The 27,193-nt window shown below is 32.6% G+C and overlaps 1 protein-coding gene across 1 annotated transcript; it reads left to right on the plus strand.

Moving 5' to 3' along the window:
• Nucleotides 1-11,118: 11,118 nt before the first annotated feature.
• On the plus strand, nt 11,119-25,809 carry LOC11405954 (6-phosphofructo-2-kinase/fructose-2,6-bisphosphatase). Its single transcript, XM_003615705.4, has 23 exons — nt 11,119-11,429; nt 11,520-11,583; nt 12,604-12,899; nt 13,810-13,998; nt 15,745-15,954; nt 16,086-16,181; nt 16,406-16,504; nt 16,902-16,931; nt 18,987-19,040; nt 19,726-19,779; nt 19,861-19,938; nt 20,047-20,138; nt 20,217-20,274; nt 20,356-20,430; nt 22,021-22,068; nt 22,999-23,096; nt 23,845-23,920; nt 24,478-24,540; nt 24,627-24,718; nt 24,872-24,940; nt 25,026-25,089; nt 25,185-25,250; nt 25,587-25,809. Exons 1-23 carry the CDS (start codon nt 11,244-11,246, stop codon nt 25,662-25,664), a joined length of 2,235 nt encoding a protein of 744 aa, XP_003615753.2. The 5' UTR covers nt 11,119-11,243; the 3' UTR covers nt 25,665-25,809.
• Nucleotides 25,810-27,193: the final 1,384 nt, after the last annotated feature.

The raw sequence follows: 27,193 nt of genomic DNA on the forward strand, positions 1-27,193 counted from the left end.
AAAAATTGTGAAATGAAAAGGGATATAGGTAGAAACAATTGTTGGGTCAACAAATGTTAGAGACAACTGTATGGAAGGTATGCTTTCTACATCACACATTAATGATTGGTCCCTCCTTCAATTCCTTTCATTCAATCAGCTCTATATACCTTCAAAAATCAAAAGATGGTGCACGAGTGAAGTTGACTAGACCTTTCAACTTTATCCAAAAGAAGAGACAATAGTCATGCTTTTGATGCAGCCTTCTGCCCATAAAACCATACCATATTTCCTACTCACTATATAGATTCAAGTTGAAGTATTTTTTCAATAATCAAATCTCTAACCGTTAGAAAGATAATTCTCATAATATTTGGATGGATATTTTTCATAAAAGTTGGATATGCACGTGTTAAAGGAACTAAAAATAGTAATTTATATTAAAAAAGAACAATTATTTATTAAAAAGTTTCAGAGTATTTAATATAAAATGCACAAGTTCCGATACAATCTTACTATTTTAAACTTTTTAACATGTGCAAATAGAAAAACCCATTTTAAAAGAGCAATGATATTTGTACATCCATTCCATGACAATTTTAGTGACAACTTTGTTTTTCTCTCTTCTTATTGGTCAAAAACAATGGAGAGAGAAAAAGGAAGAGAGATGATAAGACCATCATGTGAGTATGAGAGAGAAAGTTGTACAAAAGTTGTCACAAATTGGTTGTACAAATATCATTTCTCATTTTAAAATAACTATGACACATGGAAAGAGTTGTCGTTAGTAAAAAATCCAACAATATTTATTAGGGTTAATTAAGTTTTTGGTCCCTATAAATATTTGAAGTTTCGTTTTTAGTCCCTATAAAAATAAATCACATTTTTTAGTCCCTACAAAATTTTATGTTATAGCATGGGAGAAAATAATTATAAAACATGGGAGAAGTTGTCCATGGTTAAAATTTTAAAATATTTATTATAAACGGGAAAAGTTGTCGCTGATAGAAATTTCAAAATAGCTATTATATAGATAGGATAAAATGTCATTGATACAAATTTTAAAATAAATGTCATACACCAAAGAAGTGTTCATTATAAAAATATTATTATACATAAGACAAGTTATCGCTGAGTTATCTTGAAATAATTATTATGCATCGGATAAGATATGGCTGATACTAATATTCATTGAATTAACATTTATTTTTCACAACTTTTATATATATATTGCATGAGAATGAGTAACTTATGTGAGAATGGTGAGAATAAATTGCAGTCATCGGATTAGAAGCAATGGATTAGATTAAAACATCACTTAAGTGACTCATGTGCCAAGCATGCGACCATTCTCTTCCTCTTTTCCATCATTCACGCGTCCCTTATTTTTCTTCTCCCTCTCTCCTGGGTTTGCGGTTCCAAATTCCTTGACATCTTTTGATTATTTCATTTTTTTTTAACCTTGAATTGTTAAAAAGATGAACCTTAAAAAGATTAAGGGAACAAGAACACATGAAGGAACTCTTACTCTCCCAAATTGATATTATTATTTTAATTGATAAAATTTCACGATTATTTTTTCTAATTAACCAATTCACCTTCATTCATATATAATATGATTTGTAACTCCAGTATTACAGATTTTAGAAGGGTTTTCTATTGAATTTGAGTCTGAATCCAGAAACTTCAATAACATATACGATGCTCTCCTTGTGCCTGAACTGGTGGGGACGCTGCAAACGTGGTGGACAGTGAAGGCTGCGGGTTTCGTGTTAATGAGGATTGGCGTTGCCGGAAAAGATGGTTGAAGTTGAAGATGAAGGGAAGAAGAAATTGTTGCAGCGTATAAAGGAAGAAGAAGGGTTAACCAAAAAGTTGGAACGCATGAGTGAAACTAATGAGAATGGCACATGCTTGGCACATGGGTCACTTAAGTGGTGTTTTAATTTAATCTATTGCTTTTAATCCGATGGCTGCAATTTATTCTCATCATTCTCACATAAGTTACACATTTTCATGTGATATGTCCCCTATAATATATATATATATATATATTATAGATTGTTTGAGAAAGTTACACATTCTTGAAGGATTGTTTGAGAAAGTTACTGCTGATGATGTTGTTAAGATCAATCTTGGTTATTGTTCTGTGGGAAACCGAATTGGAAAAGAGTCTTATGGAGAAACTTGATAGGAAGAACAAAAGGAGATGGAAGAGTGAGAGTCATAGACTCATATATAGTTATTAACGTGGGAGAGAGAATGAAAGAGAGTCACGTGCTATGTATTAAATTAAAATCTAATCAAAACCGTATATTTAATCTAAAGGCTGATGTTTCATCCTCTCACCCTCTCATTTAAAAACTCCTCTCAACACCCTATATATATATATATAAACTGAAATAAATCATCTCCACCAAAGGTTGCTGCACGGGTATCTTACTAGTTTTAAGGATAAAACCTTTAACGTAACGACTAGAAAAGTTGCGGAAAAATTCAACCATAAATAAACAACTGAATTTTGATATACAAAGTGGAATTTCTCAAAACAATAGTGCTATAAATCGTGACAACCATTCTTGCGAATATATCACGAGCAACCATTTCATATAATTTTTTTTAAAGTCTTAGTTTTCTTTTTTAACCTTCTCTGCAGTATAAGATGGACTTGAATCGGTACATCAAAATGTTGTTGTTTCAAATACAGACGCCATGATTTATGAAATTATAGAAATTCTAACTCCAAACTGAAATTTTGAAAATTTGGATGATAATTTGTCTATAGAAGAAACAAAAAAAAAGGATCAAATGACATATAGAGGAAACAATGTTAGCATTTCATGTATTTTGTAAATTTTGATGTTTAATTCAATCTGCCCTGAATTGGTTCATCTTTTTTTTTTTTTTTTGAAGGATGGTTCATCTTTATTATTTGATATTTGAGTATGTCATATATTTTGTAAATTATAGGAAGAAGAAGTAGAAATCATAGATGAAATGTAACGATGCGACAAAGTTAGCTTAAATGCAATGACTATATTCCGGTATAAATGATCCTAAAATTTATACCACTAAAGTAGTCTCACATGACTAACACCCACAAATAAATCCTTTGGATCCGTGGTTTCAACATTGTGGATCACCACTTGTGATTCCAACATTATGAAAGTCACCTCGATATGCATTCGTGAACATATATTTTCAACCAAAACATACATGTAAATCCAAAGAATTTAACATGATATCCAACAATCAATAATTTTATAACCGAGAATAAGTAAGACAGATAATTTCACAACGCACATGTCAATTGACAATACATCCATCTTGTACATCCATCCTTTGGTCTGCAGCGTTGAGCCTCTCCTTGGCTAATTTTGCAGGTAGTATGTGAGTTTCCCTCGTTGACGAGATCGTGGTGGCCCACATTCAGCTTTGAGTCTCCTTCACAACATGATTTGTTGACACGATCTTTGATGCGCAGCTCCACTGGATACTTGTTTCTTCTCTTGTCCTTCTTTGTGGTTAAATGGCACTACAAACACGAAACAAGGGTATTAATCATCATTGTCCATTTCCACTTAGTCTTGACTCAATCTGCGATCCTTGCGACCACATACTCGGTTAGTGGGCTCGAGAAAGAATTAGCTTCCTTTGCACGGTTTTTCCAGAATTCTCCTAACCTTTAGTCGGTTGGCGTTTCCATCAACTAAAGTTTTTGGGTGATAAAATCTTAACCTCAAGTTACCACATCAAATTATCAAAAAAATTGGGTGATGAAATCTTTGACTCGAGTTACCACATTAAATTATCAAAGTTTTTGGGTGATAAAATCTCTTACACAATTGACAAAATTTAAGGGACATTTTGGCCACTCCACATTTTTAAAGAAGATGGAATTTTTCTTTCGCAACAATTACTCACACACACACACTAAAGATTCATCATTAAGAAGTATGAAATGCAGCAAAATATCCCCTAGCCCTATAATTCAGCCAAATCAAAAAGAAAAGAGGAATAAAAATGTTACCACTTCTTGAGCTCAAAACCATCACAAGTCCAAGAGCTAACTTACTCTATCAAATGATCTTAGACACACAAAAACCAAATAATGTTCTCATTTGAATCTACGATTCTTAAAGGGTGACGTGTTTGAATTTTGCATAAAAGTTAATAATATTAAAATAATCTCTAAAAAAAATAGAATTTTTAACAAAATATGATTTTTTTTTATATTTTTAGCGGTTAAAAATTCATATTTATCCGTATTTTGTTAAAAAAGAAGAAGATATTTTTACAATATTCTACACATTTTTGTTTAATTTCGTTAAAAATACAAAAACTACATATTAGTTGACTTAAAAATAGAGATAAAAAATGGTGATTGAAAATTGTATATGGATTAACAGCTGAAGAAATTTTTTAGAGGGATTAAAGCAAAAAATTGATATATTTATATGAAAAAAATATATATTTAACCTTATTTAAAATGTAGTGTGTTTTAATCATTTTCAGGTTTCATTTTTCTTCAACCAATTCAAAATAAGGGAATTCTAATTTGACTTTAGCACTAGTGTGATTTGGCTTGTAGATTAACTTCTACTATATGGTAAAAAGAGTTTACTATATGACTTTCCATCAATCCAAGCATGCATCATCATCAATCATGAACTTTTCTTCCTCTCTTAAGCTAAATCAAATGAACTTTTCTTCCTCTCTTGAGCTAATATTGATGAATTTGGCATCCAACAAATATTGTACCTATAGACTTTCTATAGCCTAGAGGTTATATAGTCCTGGGTAACACCAAGAGCTAATACACCTTGTCATGTTGTTTACTTACATGACACCAAATTACATACATGAATATCAACAAAATTTAATGATTAATTACAAAACATTAGTATTTAAGTGGTTAAGTATTACTGTATTTTTTAAATCATTCGAAATTCTAAAATGTGAATAAAAAAATATTATAATAATCACTTTATCAAATTCAATATGAATAAAATGATCATTTATGTGAAATTGTTCTGAGAAGTTAAAATTTCAAGTTGTTTATAGAGATGCACAAAGGAAAATTTATATTGTCACTAGATCACTTGTTTTATTATATATGAGTGTATTCAAACGTCAACATTTGATGTATTTTTTTCATTACTCCAAAGAGTGCTCGTAAATAAATGACTTTGAATATCAATTATTAAGTTATTTCTTTTAACGTTCATTATTTTTTAATAAAATATAAGTTTGTTTTTTAATAAAAGATTTTTTTTTTTGAAACTCACTTAAAACTGAAATCTATTAAAACAGGGTTCCATAATATATATGAATCACTTCAAAAACAATTTTGGTTTACATTCAATGTCAAATTATTTAGTAAATCAATAGGAATTATACAATTAATATGAATGATAATGTAGAATAATGATAAGTGCTAGAAAGTAGTGATTCAATGTATATTTAAAGCACTTTTGTAATTTGTTTCACAAGTTATTTAGGGAAAAGCCGAGAGAAAAGTGAATAATTGCCCTATTACGTTTTATGTATCTTACTTTATTCATTTGTGCAGGAATTGAATGTCAAGACACCAAGCAAAGAAGAAAATCAAAGAAAATGTACATAGGTCAACTCACCATGGCGAGTCAAGGGCGAGCCCAAGGCAAGCAGAGGCAGAGAGTTCCAGAGACCACTCGCCCCCAACTTGCAACGGCGAGTGGAAGGCGAGAAACCTCGCAATGGCGAGCCCAGGGCGAGGAGGAACAGAGAGCAAAGGTTCAAAGTTCGCCATGGCGAATAATATACTCGCGAGGCGAGTTAAGGCGGCCAAAACTCCTCAGAGCTGACGTGGCAGAAACCCACTGGTGAAGAAACATCAACTCGCCATGGCGAGCATAGACTCGCGAGGCGAGTTGAATCAAAACAGGAAAAGTATAAAAACCCATTCAGTCATTTCAGTTATGAGATTATTACTTCCTTAGAGAGAGAATAGGGTGAAAATTCACCGTTTTCATAGAGCAAGAGTGAGTGAGTGTGGATTCATCAAGATTTGTTGAGAAATCAATCTCTTATCATTGATCTTCATATTTCCTACCACTTTTGTAATGTTCTCAAGACAATGATGAATTAAATCTCCTTAGTTTGGATTAGAGGTACTTTATTAAGTTGATAATGTAATCTTTTGATCTTGCAAATATATGATTCTAGCAATTTACATGATATTGATGATATTCTTGTATTTCATTCCTTATCTTTGATTTAGATGCTATTTAGAAATACTTTTGAATCTGGGTTTAGAATATTTATCTATCAAAACAATGATTCTAGACATAGGATTGATGTTTTGATAATCACACAAAGTATCGAAACTTAAAGCTTTCATATCATTTAATAGATTGAGAAATCATCGATTAAACGATACGATCAAATATTGGATTGTTTAATAGTTTGGGAAATCAACGATTAAAAAACACAATTGAACTTACAAGATCATTTGGACACGAATGATGTCGTCGACCGATACGTGATAATATCGATAAAACGCTAGAATCCATATATGTGATTATTAGGTTATGTTTGACGCTTAATCAACGAACTCTAATTCCAACGCTTTTACACCTTATTAATCTTCGTTTTTATCTTCGTATTTTAGTTATCATAGTTTTAAACAAACAACCAAATTACTCTTGAACTTAAAATGATAATCGATGTTGAACGGTTTGCGATATCGCACTAATCCCTGAAAAGACGATACATAAATACTTACTTTTGATTGGTAGAAAAATACTACATCAAATAAATCATTCAGTTACAAAGCATTCTTTTTAATTAGATGATTTCAATAAAATAAAATAAAATAGATCATACAATATGTTCTAGTTGTGCATAAACAAGTTCTCATTTCAATGATGCTTTATTCAAACAAATAACTTTACCAATAAAAATTTCCGTTTACTATCATGAAAGGTTAAAATAGTTGTGAAAATTTAGTTAAAAAGATTTGTTCTTATGAGTAGCAATTTTTTTATGTTACCTCCTTGCTATGTATGTTAATGGGATAAACGTAGCACACGGTTATACTTAAGAGATATTTTATAACGATTATTATTTTATGAAATGTTTTTACAGTTTTGTAAAAGTGCTAGAAACTATTTAATTATTTAAAGGGGGTAATGAACTTTATACACTATAAAAAGATCATATAATTATACTTTTTACATGCAAAATGCAAAAAATATGACTGAAATTCTTAAGTTTGTTTATGTTATGTTTCTATTTATTTCCATGTTTATTGTCACAACAGAAGTTGGTGGTAAGTCATTTTTTCATCCTTTTCAATTTTCCTTCTTTAGTTTGTATTTTGTACCCAACCTTTTTATCATGTTTTAGTAATATTGTTATATTATCTTTTTCTTTACGACAGGTGAATGTATAAATGATATTGATTGTCCACAAACTGGGAACTTGTTTTATGTTTTTATTTGCAAAAATCGCATATGTGAATTGATTAACAAATACCCTCAAAATCTATGAGTACTAGTTCCAAGAGAGTAAAAAAACTTCTTACAAAGGAGATATGTAACCATATGATAGAATATTCTATGAGATATCATTTGTTATTGTACTAGCATCTACTAATTTTATATTTCTTATCCTATTAACATGAACTTTGTATTTTTGATTTTGTACTCTAAGATAATGGTAAGACAAAAAGGAGAATTATATAGATTGTCTTCTCCTCTCTTAATTTTGGAGGTATTATCATGACATCCGGTTCAATCATATTACATCTTATTTTTTAGTCCACCACCTATAAGAATAATTGTAATAGTTATATTGAAAGATAACTCTATCTTACTTCAAAACCTATACTTTTGTTTTAATGTTATAATGTTATTACACTTGTCACTTTCAAACACTTATTTATATTTGTTTTACTTTTTTATGAGATCTAATAGTCTTGGATACCTTTTTTATTTTAGAAGATGTGGAAAACTAGAATGTCACTGCAAAACAATAATTAGCTACTAAAATAACAGTAAAGAAGTTAATTAATTGTATATTTTGTTGTGTCAACAACAGTTTTTTAAATTGTTGTATAACTATATGAACTAAGCTTAATAGTGCATGTGTTATATATTGACGTAAATTTAAAATATTTTTGTCATAATATTGTTGTTGTTGATTTTTATATTAATGAATACCTATCAATAATTACCAATAAACATATTTAATGTGTGTTCTTTTTTTTACCAAATTTATGTGGGTTCTTGACAAGTTGAAATCTAAGGAGGGTGTATTGAATTAGAATTTAAAAGACAATTTTTGTATGAAAAAGTCTTGTGGATTTTAAAAGACTATACATAATTTTAGTGATTTTTAAGACTTTAAAAGACTATTAAAATTTGTAATTTGGATTTCAAAGAATTTATACGATAAGATTTCATGGGATTTGAAATGACTTTATAGGTTTATAAGATTTCAATGTGCTTTTAAAGAATCATTAAAGAAAAATGATAATAACACTCTTTATGATGATAATTTCAATACACACCTTTTCATTTTTTTTTTTTTTTTAAGGAAACACTTTTTCATTTGTTAAAATTCAAATTATTCCATTAAAAAATATATTGTTTTTGGTGTATTATTTTGTGTAAATTATTGTTCTTGCATATCCATGTTTGTCTTTTAGAATTTTGATTCACGTCTGTGAAGTGGGGTTCAAATGAAGAAATTATTGATACCCCAGATTTATGGATTAAGATTTATATATAAAAAAAAATAACAATGTTTTATAAAAAATCTAAGGTCCGAACTCAGTTCTTGTTACTCCTCTCTTGGATGGATCCAACTATCTCGCATGGAGTCATTCAATGATTCGTGCTTTTGGCGTGAAAAACAAATTGAAATTTATTGATGGTTCGATGGAGATTCCTGATGAAAATGATCTGAATCGTAGTGCGTGGGAACGATACAATCATCTAATTCAGTCCTGGATCATCAATTCAGTTTCATCTCAAATTGCTCAAACACTGGTTTTTCATGAATCCGCCATTGATGCTTGGTTAGATCTCAAAAAGTGTTTTTCTAAAGTTGATAGAATACGCATTGCTACACTTCGATCCACAATCAACAACTTGAAACAAGGTTCAAAATATGTTTTAGATTACTTTATTGAGATGCATACTCTATGGGAGGAGTTGAATTCTCATAGACCTATGCCTCACTGCGCTTGTCCCCACCCTTGCCGTTGCGCCTCCGTGAGAGAAGCTCGCAATTTTAGACTTGAGAATCAGGTCATTCAATTTCTTACTAGATTGAATGATCAATTCACAGTTATTAAAACTCAAGTTTTCATGATGGATCCTCTTCCATCAATCAACAAAGTTTATTCCTTAGTGATTCAGGAAAAAAGCAATAATCACTATGTAGATTCTTCCGTTGATGATCATGTTTCTTTGGTGAATGCTTCTGATTCACGCAATAAGCCTCAAGAGAGAGGAACAAGATATTCTACTGGACCTAAACCTCCAAGACATTGTAGTTTTTGTGGAAGAAATAATCACACAGTTGATTATTGTTATGCTAAGCATGGCCACCCTAATTTTCAGAAGCAAGCTCCCTCTATCAATACTTCAAGCAGTAATGAAACATATGAAGCTACACCAGGAAGTTGCAATGATGCATCTTTACCTAGTTCTAGTATTTCACAAGAGAAGTATGACCAGCTTGTTATCTTGCTTCAACAAGTGAATCTGCTTCCTTCATCATCAACACCTCCTGCTAGTGCCAATCACATCAATTCACCTTCTATGTGAGGTATATCATCCATTTTCTCTTGTTCCATTTCATCTAAATCTGATATTTGGATTTTAGACTCATGAGCTAATGAGCACACTGTTTCCTCCACACATTGGTTAACTTCTTATCATAAATCAACCCTAAACCTGTGAATTTACCTAATGGTACTTCTGTTCTTGTTCAATATATGTCGACACCATTCAATTTTCACCTTGGAAATGTCCTATATTCTCCATTATTCAACTTGAACTTGATTTCTATTTCCAAGCTTTTTCAGTCTTTACATTGTCATGTCATTTTTCATGATAATAAATATTTCTTAAAGGATCTTCACTCCTAGAAGAAGATTGGTTTGGGTGATCAGATTGAAGGTCTTTATAGATTAGCTTTAGATTCCTTTAATCTTCCTCTATGCAATAATTTTTCTGTCAATCATATTTCCACCAATACAAATTTAACCATCCCTTCTTCTACATTATTGCATTTCAGGTTAGGACATGTATCTCATATGAGATTATCTCATATGTCTCAACTATATCCTAGTCTTACTTTTGATCATAATACTACTTGTGACATATTAACAAATAACTAAATATGGTCTTTCAATAAAATAAAAAATAACCTAATAGTCAATAGATCTCGCATGGAAAAGAGACAGGGGCCTATCTAACACCCATCCCTTAGAAGTCAAAACTAGCAATGTCCATGATATGCTTTAATGACGTGAACAAGTTAAACATAGGAGTAATTTTGTTGTTTTTCTTTACATACCTTAAAACTTCTAAAATGTTGATAAATATAGTTAAACAAGAGTGCTATTTGGTACGATAGATTCAACGACGAAACGCAGCAAATGGATACGTGCAAAGATTGGAACAAGTATTACTCCACATTTGGGGCAAAACATGTTGTTTAGTGCGGTGATTAAGCTTGTTAACACCTTTCGTTAGTTCTCGTTGATGCATTGCTCGTAACAATGAGCATTACACATAGTTAAATTATCTATTAATGAGATCATGTTCTTGATAGAAAAAGTTAAATTTTCGTTCTTACAAAATATGAACTAACTCGTGAAGACAACATGTTATTGATTTTTGTTTTAATCGATTTTTTATTTTTTATTTTTAAATAAAGGAGTCGATTTTTATATTAAAAATCAAATTGAGTTGTGTTTTAGGTCAAATCTTATCCAACAAGATTTTTTTTTTGGTATAATTATTTCTTCATAAAATTAAAGTAGATTATTATTATATTAAAAAATGTGTAAAATTAATAAATAAAAAAAATTGTCTATCCTTTTGTTTATCTTTCTCCCCATCACACACATACATATCTTAAGAAACAAACAAAAAAAGTGAAAATCTCATACAATGACACATTAGTCGTTAATCAACACTCTTCTCACACTTCTCATTTTCTTCACATTGCTTCTAGCGACGGTAACTAACCGTGGCTAAAACAAAATGGCAACAATTAGCGACGAAGAACGCGACGGTAACGGAATTAATCAAACACCGTTACGAATCCCTGAATTGCTCTATGTTTCTGTGAAGATGGAGAATCCAATCCGCGCTCTCGCTGGAAATCTTTTTCCTCATGTTTTTTGTTCTTCTGCATTGCTTGGGGATTGTTTGGATTCTTCGAAAGCTGTAATTTTGATTCGTACCCTTTTTACTGTTTTATTTGTAGTTTAATGGGCGATTCTGTTTTTTTTCTTATTGTTGTTGTTTTTGGTTTAGATTTTGATGGAACGTGAATCTGCGTCAATGTGGGAGTTGAGCTTTGTTGTTCCACAAAATCACGGTAATAATGTTTTTAAGTTAATATTTGGATAAACAACTTAATTAATTGCTTATAGCATAAGTTGTTATTATATGAGTATCAAAGCCCGTTTGCATTGACTTGAGCTTATCCACCGGCATTAGCACTTGTGAGACAATTTAGGAGAACTTATGACATGTTCTTAAGCTGTTTTCAGCTTATGAAAAAAAATATAGATTATACCAAAACAATTTAACTTTATTTTATCTTTTGTTATAATTTATTAAAGTAGCTTGTACATGATGATAAACACTTATACTATAATTTGCAAATTAAGTTGTTTATCCAAACAGGGACTTTATGTATTCTATAACAAAATATAAAATAAATTCAATCTGTTTTCATATAAGCTATTCTAGAGAACTTGTGGAGATAAGTTGAAGAGAGTTCACGGACATGTCTTAACCGGTTTCCATGAACTCTCCCAACGAGTCTGACAAGTGCTTATGTTAGTAGATAAGCACAAATAACCAAATCCAATCAGGCCCTATGAAACGAGAGAAACTCTTCTCATAAATTCTTTAAGTAAGCACTAAGTGGTCATTTGGTTTTAAATGTGTAAGGTCATGTCACTAGTATCCATATAGTCCCTGAATGTGTTGAAATTACGAAAATATCTCTGAATGTGTCTTCTGTGAGTAATTTCATTGACCAAACTGACCAACGAAAGACATGTTAGAGCCCCAAATGACAAACAACATCTACATTTATGGATGTTTTTGCAATATTGATATATTCAACGACTGTAGCGATTGTGTCTATCCTTCCGAGCATGTGAAAATAAGATGACATTATTTTTGTACTCTTTCAACCTTTTTCTTATGTTGTAAAATAAATTCAAATAAGCTCTTCCAAGCATTATTTCGCCGGTGCATAAACAGAAAATAATTGACTTTTCTAATAACGCAGATAATAACTGTATTGGCATCATCATAAGAAGAAGCTTTAATGTCAGGACTTCATTTTGTAACCTGACGTGTTGACTTTGTTTGAGAATTTCAGAAGCTTTGGATTTCAAATTCCTCCTAAAGCCAAAAGACGACAATTCACCTTGTTTTCTTGAGGAGGGTCCGAATCGTGTACTTGTAGCGGGAGCATTGCAAGATGGTGCTAGGCTTGCTTCATTTAAGCTTGATAATGATCATGCTGTTGAGTATAAAGTATTTGTTCAAGCAAGCAAAGTTTCTTCCTTTGATCTGGCAGCTAGTTGGAGGGCTTATAAGGAGAATTTTCATCCTTCGGCTGTACGCGGGATACCTGACGTCAGCATAAATTCAGAAGTTCAGACAGAAAGCGAGGTAAGACTCCAACTGCCAGTTTGCTTCATCTTGTTTACTTTTTCCCCTTGGTTCAAGGTTCACCACATTGTTTTTCTTCTGGTAGCTGTAGAACAAAGACTTACTCTGGCTGCAAGTCTTTAGATGATTGTGCTAAAAAGCCTCATGTGAATGTGCAGGATGTCTTATACTTTGTTTTTGCTGTAAAATAAGTGTACTGTTAAACGTGGTTTAGTTAAGTATTAGATATGCTAATTTGTCTCATACTATGTTATTTTGTGGTTATAATGGTAAATAGTTGCATTATATAGTTAGTAGACAGCTGCATCGAATTGAAAGATGTTTCGTTTTCATTCTTTAAAATAAAATAACATGAATCAGCCTAACAGGTGACTTGCATTTCATATCCTGTTTTTTTTTTTCCTTTACTTTTTCATGTTTTCTACAGTTTTAATTATGTGTTGTAATCAATATTCTTATATTAGTGCAGTCATCACTGTGATAGTCCAATTACTTTTTTGTTGATGCGCAACTCTAATTATTTTCCCATGAAATTGTATCGGCGCACTAGTCATGCCTCAGGACTCTTCTTTATTAACCGCCAATTTTAATTTTAATCTCTTCGTGGAACTGTAGTTTGTCATTAAATGTTTTTCTAATCTGATAGTGCAAAATGGTTATTATTAAGGTTCAAGTGATTAATCTAGCACATAAAAAGTTTATAGTTGAATTACATGTCTTTCTCATACATTGCCATTTCATCCACCACAACTTGTAGTCCAATCATGCATCTTAACTGGTGGCCTTGATATGTTCTACTTTTCTTTTTCTTTCTAATTCCAACTTATGAAGTTATGATAAATATGTTTTTTTGTGAACCATTTCTATGGACCTCATGGCTCACACTTTATTTTTCTATTTTTTTTTTTAGAATGTCTCTTCTGCGAGTTTGGAACTTGATCTTGAGCATTATGTTGTCCCAGCTCCCTCAAGTTCTCCAAATTCATCTGCTGTATATGCAGCTGACATGACAGAGAATCCCAGATCACGGAATAGTGGGTATGGCAGCAATTCATATTCCGCCGGAGATGACAGTGGTTATGTTGATCAACCTGAAACTGTAAATATTTAACTTTCAAATTCATATTTAAAATTTATGATTGACTTTTAGATTTTATATTGGGCCTAACAGACTCATCCTTACATGACCAGTTTGTATAATGCGGGTCACCCATGCTTTATACACACTACACATGCCATATCTCTGAGCAATGTGGGACTAAATCCACCCTTTTAAGCCCAACACATTGAAGGTGTTGAAGGTTGCAATTGCAACTAAGGCAACTCAAATGCCGCATGTTGGAAATTCTGCCTTTATTGCGATCCACCCCTAGTCGCCCAATTGCGACATTTGAGTTTCCTCATGTTGCCTTGCCTTGTATTGGCTTTGAGGGGGTGGATTTAGTCCCACATCGGTTAGATAGAACTCTTGATAAGAGTTTATAAAGAGGAGGCACTCCCTTACAAGCCTGTTTTGTAAGGATGAGTTAGGCCCCAAATTTCTACATGGTATTTGTAAGGATGAGTTAGGCCCCAAATTTCTACACCGCAATTAGCCGGCAAGGGGCGGACCGCAATTAAGGCGGAATTTCCAACATTGACGTTAAATTTTAAAAGAGAATATTTTGTCAAACAACTGTAAGATCGACGATGTTGTACGGAACAGGGTGTTGGGTGGTAAAACACCAACACGAGAATAAAATAAGCATAGTGGAGACAAGGATGTTGCGTGGGATGTGTGGTAAGATCAAATGAGATATGATTAGAAATGACAATATTAGAGAGTTAGAGTAACATGTATAATAGAAAAGATGGTGGAAAATAGGTTTAAGTGGTTTGGGCATATTCGGAGAAGACTTGTAGATTCTGTAGTAAGGAGAGTAGATAATGGAGGATAGTCAGGTCACGAGAGACATAGGAAGACCTAGAAAAACTATAAGAGAAATTGTTAAGAAAGATCTAGAGATGAATGAGTTGGATCGAAATATGGTTTATAATAGAACATTATGACGTGATATGATCCATGTAGCCGACTCCACTTAGTGGGATAACGTCTGGTTGTTTAACTTTCTCAGAGATTTTTAATAAATACTCATGCACAGTCATGTAAACCGTAAAGTACTGACCCTTATTTTAATATTAAAACTAATCTCCGAATTCTAATTAAAAAGGAAAGTAAATGATGAATATCTATCTTAGAATTTGTGGTTGGGCCTTACACAACCCAACAAAACCGGCTTATAAACACTTGCTCAGGCAATATCACTTCCAATGTGGGACTCTTAACACACACCCCTCACGCCTAGAACTAGACATCTGGAGCGTGACCCGAGTGGTCCGATAGCGGAAACTTGATAGCGGTGGTCCAACAGATCTTGGATAGGCTATGATACCAACTTAAATGTTTTTAAAATGAATGGCTTGTACATATCTTGCAATGAGATATTCAAATTCTAACTTATATACAAGAAAGAATCTCTCAAGAAAAAGAAAACAATGAAATTAAATCAATCATAGTAAATAGAGAATAATCAACATTCTAAAATACTGTAAAGTGGAATAATGATATAGTGAAATATTTTTTAGATTTTTCAACACTCACTGTCAAGCTAAAACTTACCAAGATTTTAGTTAGTTACAACTTTACAAGTATGTGTAGCAAATAGTTGTGTATTTGATGTTTTTAAAATGCAAAATACCAGTACTTGAGGTTAAGAGGAAAAAAAGAAAGTAAGCTAGTAGGTTATATTAATTATTGATTGTGCAATGTATCATATCTAATTGGCTATGTTGATGTTCCAACTAGGAGATGGAGGTCAATACCCTGGTCCCATCTAGGGTGTATGAATGTCGCAAACTTGTTAAATCTCTGTCAGTGGGAACAATGTCAACACTGCGAAAGGAAGATGGTCAGAGGGGACCTTTTGTTGATAGGGGTGTTGGATTTCCAAGAATTGTAAAATCTTCTAGTTTAAAGTCATTTACTGTTGATCTTAGTTTGGACACTGATACCGAGGTTTGTATAATTGATTTTCACTTTTGTTTTATTATTCAACTTTAATTTTTGGTGGACTGATTTATATTGCTTTTAACCGTTAATTGTGGTTGTTTACAACATTTGCTTCTGCCCCTCCTTTTTTCGGATAGAATTCATTTCCAGCAGCAGCTGGAGCTGTTGCAGCTGGTGCCGTTGCTGATCAGATGCTGGGTCCCAAGGAGGATAAACATTTGGCGATTGTCATGGTATTATTCTTGCTTGTGAAATAACTAGTTATGAAGTTGTTTTAGCAACTTTTCTGATAATATTTATTTTTGGCTGTAAATTGAGACTCAAAAATAAAGGAACATACCGTGAAATGTTTGAATTTGGAAGTACATGGTGAAAATGTCACATTCCCTTTTGTATTTAATCTAATTTAGTGAATTAAAGTATTTCGAATTGAATAATTCAAACTACTTTTACTTAGGTGAGTCTGCCAGCTCGAGGTAAAACTTTCACTGCAGCTAAACTTACAAGATATCTTCGCTGGTTGGGTCATAATACAAAACACTTCAACGTTGGTAAGGTTGTTCACATTCTTGACTTGATTCTTCTTTGTAATGAAGGTTATGTCTGGATATCTAATGGAGCGTAGTGGAATGAAATGAGATTAAATGAAGAGTGGAATAGAACATAATGAAATAGACTTACCATTCCTTTCTTTGCATATTTTAATCATGCAATGGAGAAACGGGCTTGTTTCATTCTATTCCACCCAAAATGGAGGGGAAAAGTGGGATATTGGATGGAATGGAACCCATTTCATTCCATCTTATTTTAAATAATTCCAAACAACGGAACCTTCAATGATTTCATTCCATTTACTTCCATTAATCCCAATCTAGCCCAATAGTCTTGCACCTAGTGGAAGATTGGAAATATATCAAGTATGAAGTTAACATTCTCACATTTTGATGTCACAGTATCGTCGCCTTAAGCACGGAGCTAGTCAGGTAAACTTAATGGAAATGAATCAATAGGATAGTTTATTTCTTATTTATTTATTTATTTATTTATTTATTATGTGCTTCTATATATAGATTCCATTCCTATCCGTCAGATTTGCACCATTTATAAATATGTGACATGGGGCTTTGATTTGTTAACATGTTTCATCACCCAACACAAGAGTACTAACCTTCTGCAGCACCTAGATTTGACATATTTTACAACCAAATGGAATATGGTGTAGTTCTGTGACTAAAATGGGTTCGTAGCACACACTCTTTTAACAAAATTAAGCTGAAGGTTGGTAGATTAAAATTACGGATTAAAGGAGAATGATAAGAAGAAATATGACGTTAGTGAAGTATGATTTGATACAAATTTGACGATACTAGTTTGATAGTGACTTGATACCAAGGACTTAAAACTAATCCTTATTTGTAGTATACGAGACTCCTAATCCTAAATAAATAGGAAACTCAGAAAACAATCATGGTAATAGTGATATAACATGGAATCTAATTCTAGGAGATAATTTAAGACACTCTAAGATTATAAATGGAACCAAGAAGATAAATATAATATCAAAAACATTATGAGATGTTTCATGTATGTTCTAATAATCTATTATACAACGAGTTTTTACAACAATCATGATTCATAGAATCATGGATGAGCTGCTTGACCTACAAATTTAAGCAATCAAGTGTTGCGACCACAAGTTTTAACCTGAAAAATTTAGAATGAATGATTTGCATTACACAACGGTGCAGAACAAAATATATATACTAGAGTAGAGAGTATCACTTTAAATAAGGAAAAGTAGAGTTGAGAACAAGGTTTTCTGGTGCTGAATAACTTAAGAGATTAGCTCTCAACCTTTTGTATTTATAATAAGAATATATACAAAGTAAATCCCATGATCATAGGGAGTAAATCTGTCCTAATTATATAAGAGATATTTACAAGGAAATAAAGATAATATAAATAAGGAGATAATATATCAGTCAATGATACTATTATTACGCATATCTCAACACTCCCCTTCAAGCTGGAGCATACAAATCATATGCATCAAGCTTGTCACATATGCAAGTGATCCTTGGTCCTCGAAGAGACTTTGTGAAGATATCGGCTAGTTGATCATTACTATTAGAACCAACAAAAGAAGTAGCAATTTCACCAGACATAATTTTCTCACGAATAAAATGACAATCGATCTCAATATGCTTAGTTCGCTCATGAAAGACTGGATTAGAGGCAATGTGTAGGGCTGCTTGATTGTCACAAATGATACTCATAGTGCCTATTTTACTGAAGTGAAGCTCTTGGAGAAGATGCTTGAGCCATATGAGCTCACATGTAGTAAGTGCCATAGCTCTATATTCTGCCTCTGCACTTGATCTAGCAACGACATTTTGCTTCTTACTTTTCCATGAAATCAAATTGCCTCCAATGAGAACATAATATCCAGATGTGGACCTTCTGTCAGACGGACTTCCAGCCCAATCTGCTTCTGTATACGCAACAATATCTGAATGACCTCTGTCTGCATAAACAAGATCTTTTCCAGGGGCTCTCTTGATATATCTTAGAATTCTAACCACAACAATCCAATGAATATCACAAGGGGAATTCAAGAATTGACTAACAACACTGACTGCATATGAAATATCAGGTCTTGTCATGGTCAAATAATTCAGCTTCCCAACTAACCTCCGGTACCTTCCTGGATCTGAAAAGGTCTCCCCTTGTCATGGGCGTGAGAGAGGTGTATTGGGAAAATCCAAGTCTCACATCGGATAGATAAGACTCTTGAGAAAAGTATATAAAGAGGAGCAATCCTCACCTTACAAGCCGGTTTTTTGAGGATGAGTTAGGCCCTAAAATTTTAACAAGTAGTAAATTAAGGATTACCACTCAAGAGAGTATCACACTACATCAATTGATCACTATGGGGACTCACTGTATTAAATATTTGTTTTATTCTTGGAATCATGATTTTAAAGTTGGCTGTCGTGCTTTGTTGGAAAGTTTTTAATTTATGTCATTCTTTTATGTAGTCTGCTGATTTCTTTCGAGCTGACAATCCTGAAGGCATAGAGGCACGTAATGAGGTAACTTCTGGCCAGTAAATTAATTCAAACAAGTAATATATGAGAGTAAAGTTTATTGATTTCTGACATAACTTGGTTATAACTAAAATTATCAAGATGTTGCTTCTAAATTTTTTTCAATTTTATTAAAAGAAATAAACTACTTATCTTTAAAGGCCTTTAACAAAATTCCTTTTTTTTTTGGTTTGCTTTAGTTGTCAATTGTTCACTTGCGTTTAAATCAATTAATGACTAAAGATCTGAATATATTGAAAACAAATCATTTCGGGAGCTGATTCTAAAGTGTTGCATTAAAGAAAATCAACACCAATTGATGTTATAATACAAAATGAGTTTACTTATATCATTTATTGAATGGCAACACCATTTACGACCCATTTTTGTAGAATAAAAATCAGAAAATAAACGCATATTGACAAATACCAGAATTTACGACTACTTGCTCTTATTCAAATGCTCTATTTCTAACATTGGTTTATCTTGAATGATCTTGTTGGTGTTGACATCCAGCAATTGTAGAAGACCCAATCAAAATATTCATTTTGATTACCTTTTTAAGACTGATATAATGTTACTTTTAGTTTTTGGTATTCATTTTGTTATGAATGATTCTGATAACGTTAACACCATGTTGACCTTTCTCTGTGTACATGATTTTAATATCATCCAAATCCTGTACACCCAGGTAGCAAAATTGGCATTTGAAGATATGATAACTTGGATGCAAGAAGGTGGTCAGGTAAATTCATTCTTGCTGGGAACCTTTTTTCTTTTTTGTTTTCCTTTAAGTTCTCTGCATAAATTTTTAAGTTCAATTTAGGTTGGGATATTTGATGCCACAAACAGTAGCAAGCAGCGAAGAAACATGCTGATGAAATTGGCTGAAGGAAGATGCAAGGTATTTTAATCACAGATAGCTACTGTTATTTAGGTAATATAAAAATGGCGTATGTAGTTTTAAGGTATTTTTACACTCTTCTGATGCACCTTTGTATTTTTATTGCAGATTATCTTTCTGGAGACAATATGCAATGATGTAGACATGATTGAAAGGAATATTCGTTTTAAAATTCAGCAAAGTCCTGACTATGCAGAAGTGTATGTTTGCTTTAAAACCTGTGACATCTTGTCTCAATCACTTTGTAGAAACGTGCACAATTAGCTTTTCTTTTGCAGGCCAGATTTTGAGGCTGGGCTACGAGACTTCAAAACTCGTGTAGCCAATTATGAGAAGGCAATTCTTTCATATATACTTTTAATAACTTTTCTCGGTGAGCTTTTGCTTTAAATAATGCTGATTTCATCATATTACTAGGTTTATGAGACGGTAGAAGAGGGATCTTACATAAAAATGATTGACATGGCCAGTGGACGTGGTGGGCAAATACAAGTAAGTTTTACCTGCAATTATGTGATTTGTGTGTGTTGTAAATTGCCGTCTACTTGGCTCATTGTTTTGTTAGCCAGTAACAATATCACAAGTTATATATGCATGTCTGTTGACCATACTCTAGTTGTTTTTTAGATGAGTAAAAGTTTATTTTTGTAGATACACTTGAAAGTTTGATTAATATGAATATTATTGATTGATTGGTAAGTTACAAATTACAGGCTCTAATAATATTATATAGACAATTAAACATGAGTCTTAATAAATGATAGCCAAGAAAAAGGAAATAAAGTTTATCTTGATAATTATACATTGTTATGGACCTTATGGTGATATGTACAACACAAAAGGTTGCCTCCAAAAATTATACAATGACCAAAAGTGGATCTTCTACCAATAGGAGAGCCTGCCTTATCTGCATTTGAATATCATACAACTTAAGTTGGGCCCTTGTTTTCATAGATCAGACCTTTTCATCGGGCTTCTTTAATACACTTCAAGATGTGAGTTACGCCGAGATGTGAATTATAGCATCCCAATGTCCTTTACAAGGTAAGTTAAGAAATCAACTTTCCATATTAACAACAAAGGAGATCTTTGGAAGAGCAAATTGGGATAATTTTGCTTGGTCACTAGTCTTCTGTATCTCTTTGGGTTTGATAGTCTTCACCATGGAGGAATACATTCTTCATATCAACTTGGAGAGACTTGACACCATTCTTTTGTAACATTTCAAGACTTGGATGACCTAGTTGAGCATGTACTAGATGAGGGTAATCTTTGGTGGTGCATATTCGGGAGTGGTTAGGGAGATGATAGAGGCCAAGTATTAGGGTGGTGGACATCCGGGAATGGTCATTGGTTAAAATAGGTGACAGCTGACAACGGAAAATTGGCAATAGCAGTCGCTATGGGTGATTCTAAGTGGCAGCGCTAAAAAATATGCATTGTAGGTGTTGGCAGTTGCTAGGTAGGCAGCACAGGGTGGCTACGATTTTGACGTAGAAGTAAAGTCTCCTAAATCGAGACTGTTGATATCAACTTGAAAGGGTCTCTTAGTAATCTGAATATTATTGATTAATAAATTACAAATGACATGCTCTAAAATATATACTATTGAACATATTTCCTAATGATAGTCGGAAAATCTATCTTAATAATTAAAGAACATTATAGTCATGTATGTTCAGAAGAATAAAAGGAAATAATTATTTATTTTATCCTAAAATAGCCCCGCTTATAACTATTCTAATAATTAGTTTAGATGTAAAACCCTGGTTTAGCCGTTTAGGTGGAAATTCAAATGACATAGTTTCACTTGCTCTTCTAATTTTAAATAACTTATGACAGCATAAATTTGAGTTTGCTTTGTGCCTACCTTAATAATTATTTCATTTTCATGGTTCACTGGAAGCATAGAATTGAAAGCGTGTTTTATAATTTTGTTCTGCACACGCAAAATTTATGATGAAACTTGTACAAATATTCTGAAATTTTTGTGTCTCCATGATTTTCTCTAGCCATAAGAAATAAGGTCTATAGTATGACATTGATTTATTAATTATTCACGATTTATCTCTTTTGGTTTAGGTGAACAATATCAGTGGCTACCTACCTGGCAGAATTGTCTTTTTCTTGGTAAGCTTCTTCAAAGATTGTAGTTAATTACATTCAAAGTCTTGCATTATTAAAACTCAGGCAGGAAAATAATTGATTTAACATTATTAAAACTCAAGAAGTGAAAGGGAAAATTAGAGAGAATCACTGATTCTATTTCAGCTAAATGATTTCATTCATCTGATTTTGATTGAGATACGTCACTGGTATGTATAGAGGTTAGAGTGGGCTTACTGACCCAGATACAACTATGAAAACCAAACTGTGATTGATTCAACCCACAGCTATGAACGAAGCTGTCAAATGACTAACCAAAGCCACCTGCTACCGACACTAGTCATAATCGAATGTTAATTACAATATAACAACATAGTGGGCTACTATTGAGAAATTTCATGAACCAACCTTAACCTTAATCAAGAGTCCTTTGGGCTTAAAATGTTATAGGTTCATCTTCCTTATGCTAAAATCAAACTATTAGGTAATGGTACATGAATCAAAGTCTTTACCATTTGTGTTAGAGGCATTGAAACCATTTCATAAACCAACTACCCAAAATTTTTGAAACTATTAGGTAATGGCACATGAATCATTTTATATCACTAATTAGAAAATTAGTGAAACTTTTCTGTCACTATAACCTTTTCAAATTGAGATATTCGCTAATTTGGAATAGGTTTTAGCTTATTGCAGTTTCTCAAATGAGATGAATATCTAGCTCCTAACTTACCAAAAGGCCCTTATAAGTTTATAAGTTCTTATGGACAAGCAAGATGGGAAAGCTTCTTAAAAAGTTGAGGGTAGTTTCTTTCGTAACAAATAGCAATCCTCTTTTGCCTAACTTCCCAAGATAGTGTTTTTTAGAAGTCTATTATACACACTCTCCAAATGCTACTCCATGTTATTTGAAGTTTCTCAAGAGTATCTGGTTATTTTCTTCATGTCTTGCAGATGAATACGCATCTTACACCACGCCCAATATTACTCACTCGGCATGGAGAAAGTCAGGATAATGTGAGAGGCAGAATTGGAGGAGATCCTGCATTAAGGTATATTCTCATATTTTCTTGGTGTATAATTGCCGAGGACACATGCCGACAAAGGTACTTGTATGAATGAAAACGAAATTCCTGTTTTTTGCCTTAAAGAACTGGTATCAAAATAAATTGTGGTACGGGTATCGTAAGACTTCATATGTTACTGGCTTCTGATTGTACTAGTTGTATTTCATTCGTACTTGACCTAGAATAATGGTTTAAGTAGGAGTTTTAGGTCCTTTTTTTATAACATTTAATTATTTGAAGCATATTAATGGTGATGAAAAACTGAACGATAGTATCACTGGTTGATTAGGAACAATAACGGATACTAAAGGTAGTTGTGATAAGTCACGAATGAGATGATTAAAAAGAAGTGCTATGAAGGCACTGTGACTATATGAAGTGGAAAATCTGAATCGTATTTCTCTTATTGTTAGATATTACTTTCTTTTCTTCCACCTTGCTCGTGATTTCTCTTTTTACTACTTTACTTGGGTGTACCCTCGTAGCTGAGAAGCAAAATAAGGCTAGCAGCTCATTGTTGTAGCCTTATTGGTTTAAAGGGCCGTGTTTTGTAAAGAGAAGTGGCAAAGTAGAAGTAGGGCTTAATTGGTTTGAAGGGATGTGTTTTTTAAAGTGAAGTGGCAAAGTAGTTATGGTTTCTCTATCTTTGACTTATTTTTTAATGTGATACCTGATTTCTTTAACAGTTGCTGTAAATTTTAAGCTGACTAACTTAACCAAATTGTTTCAACAGTGAGGCTGGAGAACTTTATAAACAGAAGCTTGCCAAATTTGTTGGAAAACGTCTCAAATCAGAACGAGCTGCTTCTGTAAGCTTTTCCAATAGTATGGATTAAATTCTGGCATTCATTTTTTCTTCAAATAAATCATATGATTACAAGAAATTAATGCTAGTATGCCATGTGCCTTCTAGCAATACTCCTTTGTTTGCTATAGCAACATATATCATTTATCTTGAGTTGTATTCTAGTATCAATGACAATGATGAAGATTATTTTTCACTTAATCATGCAGCAAACGGTTATAGTGTTAGTGATTGGCAATGTATTGTCAGTAACTTATTCCTTAATCGGATTAAGTATAGGGAAAGGAGGCGCAGACCTTCAAAGATCTACAGCACTAGTTAGAAAAGATTCCTTGGACAAGAAATGATACATGAACTAGAATTACAAATTTTCATTATAATATTGCCTTTTCATCATTTTGCACATCTGACACTACCAAATACAAAGCATTCTTTTCACATATAGGATTTTGTAGAAGTTATATAAAACAATGATGAATGGGTTATTTCCATGTCAGTTAAGCGCATGCATGAACGTACTGAAATGATGAATAGTTTGTGATATTTGTCACCTCTGTCTAGATATGGACCAGTACACTACAGCGAACAATTCTGACAGCAGGCCCCATTGTTGGATTTCCTAAGGTTAGTGTCATCCTTAAGTCAGAAAATATGGATTGACATAATTGCACATTGATTGTGTTCCTGCATCGACTTTCTATACATTTTAGATACAATGGCGTGCACTTGATGAGATAGATGCCGGGGTGTGTGATGGAATGACATACCAAGAAATCAAGAAGAACATGCCAGAGGAGTATGAGTATGTCTCAAACTTGTAATCTCACTTATTTGAAAGCTGAATGAACTAGTATTATTAGATAAAAAATCAAGTGTTTAAAAGTAGCATAATGCCAATTAAAATGTTTAAGTGTATTTAGTTATTTTATTTATATTTTGGTTATTTCCATTGCAGATCCCGCAAAAAGGACAAACTTAGGTATCGTTATCCTCGTGGGGAGTCTTATTTGGACGTTATTCAAAGGTTGATACATTGCATCTTTAACACTATTTAGATCCTAGCTACTACTTGTTTGACATAAATAACTTAAGTTTTCATGATATTTCAGGTTAGAGCCTGTAATTATTGAGCTTGAGCGGCAACGAGCACCTGTTGTTGTGGTATCTCACCAGGTATTGCATATATGATGTTAAAAAGTAAACTTGCATTTATGTATCTTTCACTGGTTTTAATTCTTGACATTTTTGCCAATACTTCTTCATTGCAGGCAGTTTTGAGGGCATTGTATGCTTATTTTACGGACAGGCCTTTGAAAGAAATTCCACATATGGAGGTAATATATGAGTTAATATTTATCTGAATGCAATGTTCTTACTGTCATATATGGAGTTGATGCAAAAACCTGATTGTGTTTTTGGCAAATATTTTAACTTTGATATGAAAATGTTAGTATATTGGTTGTTATGTTCGTATTTTCTCCTTCACTGAGAGTTGAACCCTGATTCTTTTACGCTTTCAACTCATTTAACCTTTGGCAATTATTTAAGCACATCTTTTGGTTATTTTCATTAAAAAATATTTATGTGGTTCACCCACCAAAATTTCAGAAACATTTTAATGGATCAAGAATTTGAACAAGATATCTAATGTGAGGTTTGCTCATTTGCAGGTGCCACTTCATACTATAATAGAGATAGAGTTGGGAGTTACAGGTGTCCAAGAGAAAAGATACAAACTAATGGACTGATGTGAGTATAGAAGAAGAGAAGAAAAGGGATGTTAACAAAAGATTTGAAGTAAACTTTTTTTTTTTTTTTGTAATGAGGAAAAAATGATGAATTATCATGTAAATTGTGATCCTCTTAAAAGTTATTTATTCATATTGATGAGCATATCTTAGTTCCTTATTTGAAGAATTTTAAAGTTCAAAACAAAAGTAGCACAAGTTTTTACTCAGCAAACTCAAAGTTCCCATCCTTTTCAGTTCACTCCCTTTTTTGCAAATCCATTAAATGCTGATAGAATTAGTTAAAAACAACTTAAAGAAGTAGGTATGGACCAACATGAACAATTTTTGGTCCTCTCCTGAGAGACTACGAGTAGCAGGTTTGCAGGTCTCAGCATTTGTAGGCCAACTCAGACCAATGAAAAACAACCACAAATAATTTTCCAATTTTTATGTCTATATTACCAACATTTCTCATAGAAAACTTTCAAATGGCGTTAATTTATAGAGGTCATTAATGAATTTTATGAAAATTCACCTTAATGAATTATATAAACACCTATTGGAAGGGACCAAGACATTCTGCATTTTGCCGCATTCATGTAGTCACGATATCCATGATTTGATATCGGACGTTTTTTAAGATCAGTATATTTTCTCAAAAGAATCTGACGATCTCGATTTAACGATCACACATATTGTGGCCGCATGAAGATGGCCACTGCCAACAGCATGCAATCCAATTTTCTATTGGATGATGTTTTCCAAGAAGCTTTGAAGAAGTAGATACCATCAGCATGCTGCATGCCTACTCTATAAAAAGTAAAAACTAGAAAAAGGAAAGAAAGAAATAAAAAGTAGTGATAGATGCATCACCGGAAACATGTATGAAAATATGGCATTGGCATGGAATCTATGCAAAGATCTCTTACTGCAGTCAGCCGTGGACTGAGGGTGACTATAGTACTACTACTACTAGGGTGGTCAAAATAAATGGAAAGACGAAAAAGTCCTTCATTTATAGTATAGGTTTCCATTCACATGGGACCCCTGAATTCTCACATTCATCCATCTTGATATCTTTAAAACATGAATTAGGAGGGTCCCATTTTCTGCCTCACTAGCTAAACAAATACAACAGCCACTCTAACATTGACAACTGAAATATTGTTGGCGTAGAACTGAAATATTGTTGGTATATGCATAAGTTTGTTTATTGATCAACCAATAGAAATAAATTTGTTCATAATATAATAGCTATTTCATTTATGCACCATAAAAATAACTATACAAGACTTAATTATAGAACCCTTCTTTACCATCATTCAATCTTTATACGCAGACGATTTGTTAATGATTATATGAAATTCACACACACAACTATGAAATCTCATATTCGTATTTAAGTGAAAATTTCAGTTTAGTAATATGATATGCATATGTATTGCAAATTTTTAATTGTTTTTCTAAATATATTCAACAAACTAATGTTAGGAGTGGAGAAACTAGTATTTGACTTACTCACTCTAACACTCTCTTAAACCTTCTCA

The sequence above is a fragment of the Medicago truncatula genome, chromosome 5 (assembly GCF_003473485.1).
Source record: "Medicago truncatula cultivar Jemalong A17 chromosome 5, MtrunA17r5.0-ANR, whole genome shotgun sequence".
NCBI lineage: Eukaryota > Viridiplantae > Streptophyta > Magnoliopsida > Fabales > Fabaceae > Medicago > Medicago truncatula.

What these genes read in the sequence shown, in the direction of transcription:
- LOC11405954 (XM_003615705.4), top strand. Translation starts at nt 11,244, where the DNA reads ATGGCAACAATTAGCGACGAAGAACGCGACGGTAACGGAATTAATCAA. An exon ending in GACGTGGTGGGCAAATACAA is followed by an intron (nt 20,431 to 22,020) that starts GTAAGTTTTACC and finishes CTTTTGGTTTAG; the next exon opens with GTGAACAATATCAGTGGCTA. An exon ending in GCAGAATTGTCTTTTTCTTG is followed by an intron (nt 22,069 to 22,998) that starts GTAAGCTTCTTC and finishes CATGTCTTGCAG; the next exon opens with ATGAATACGCATCTTACACC.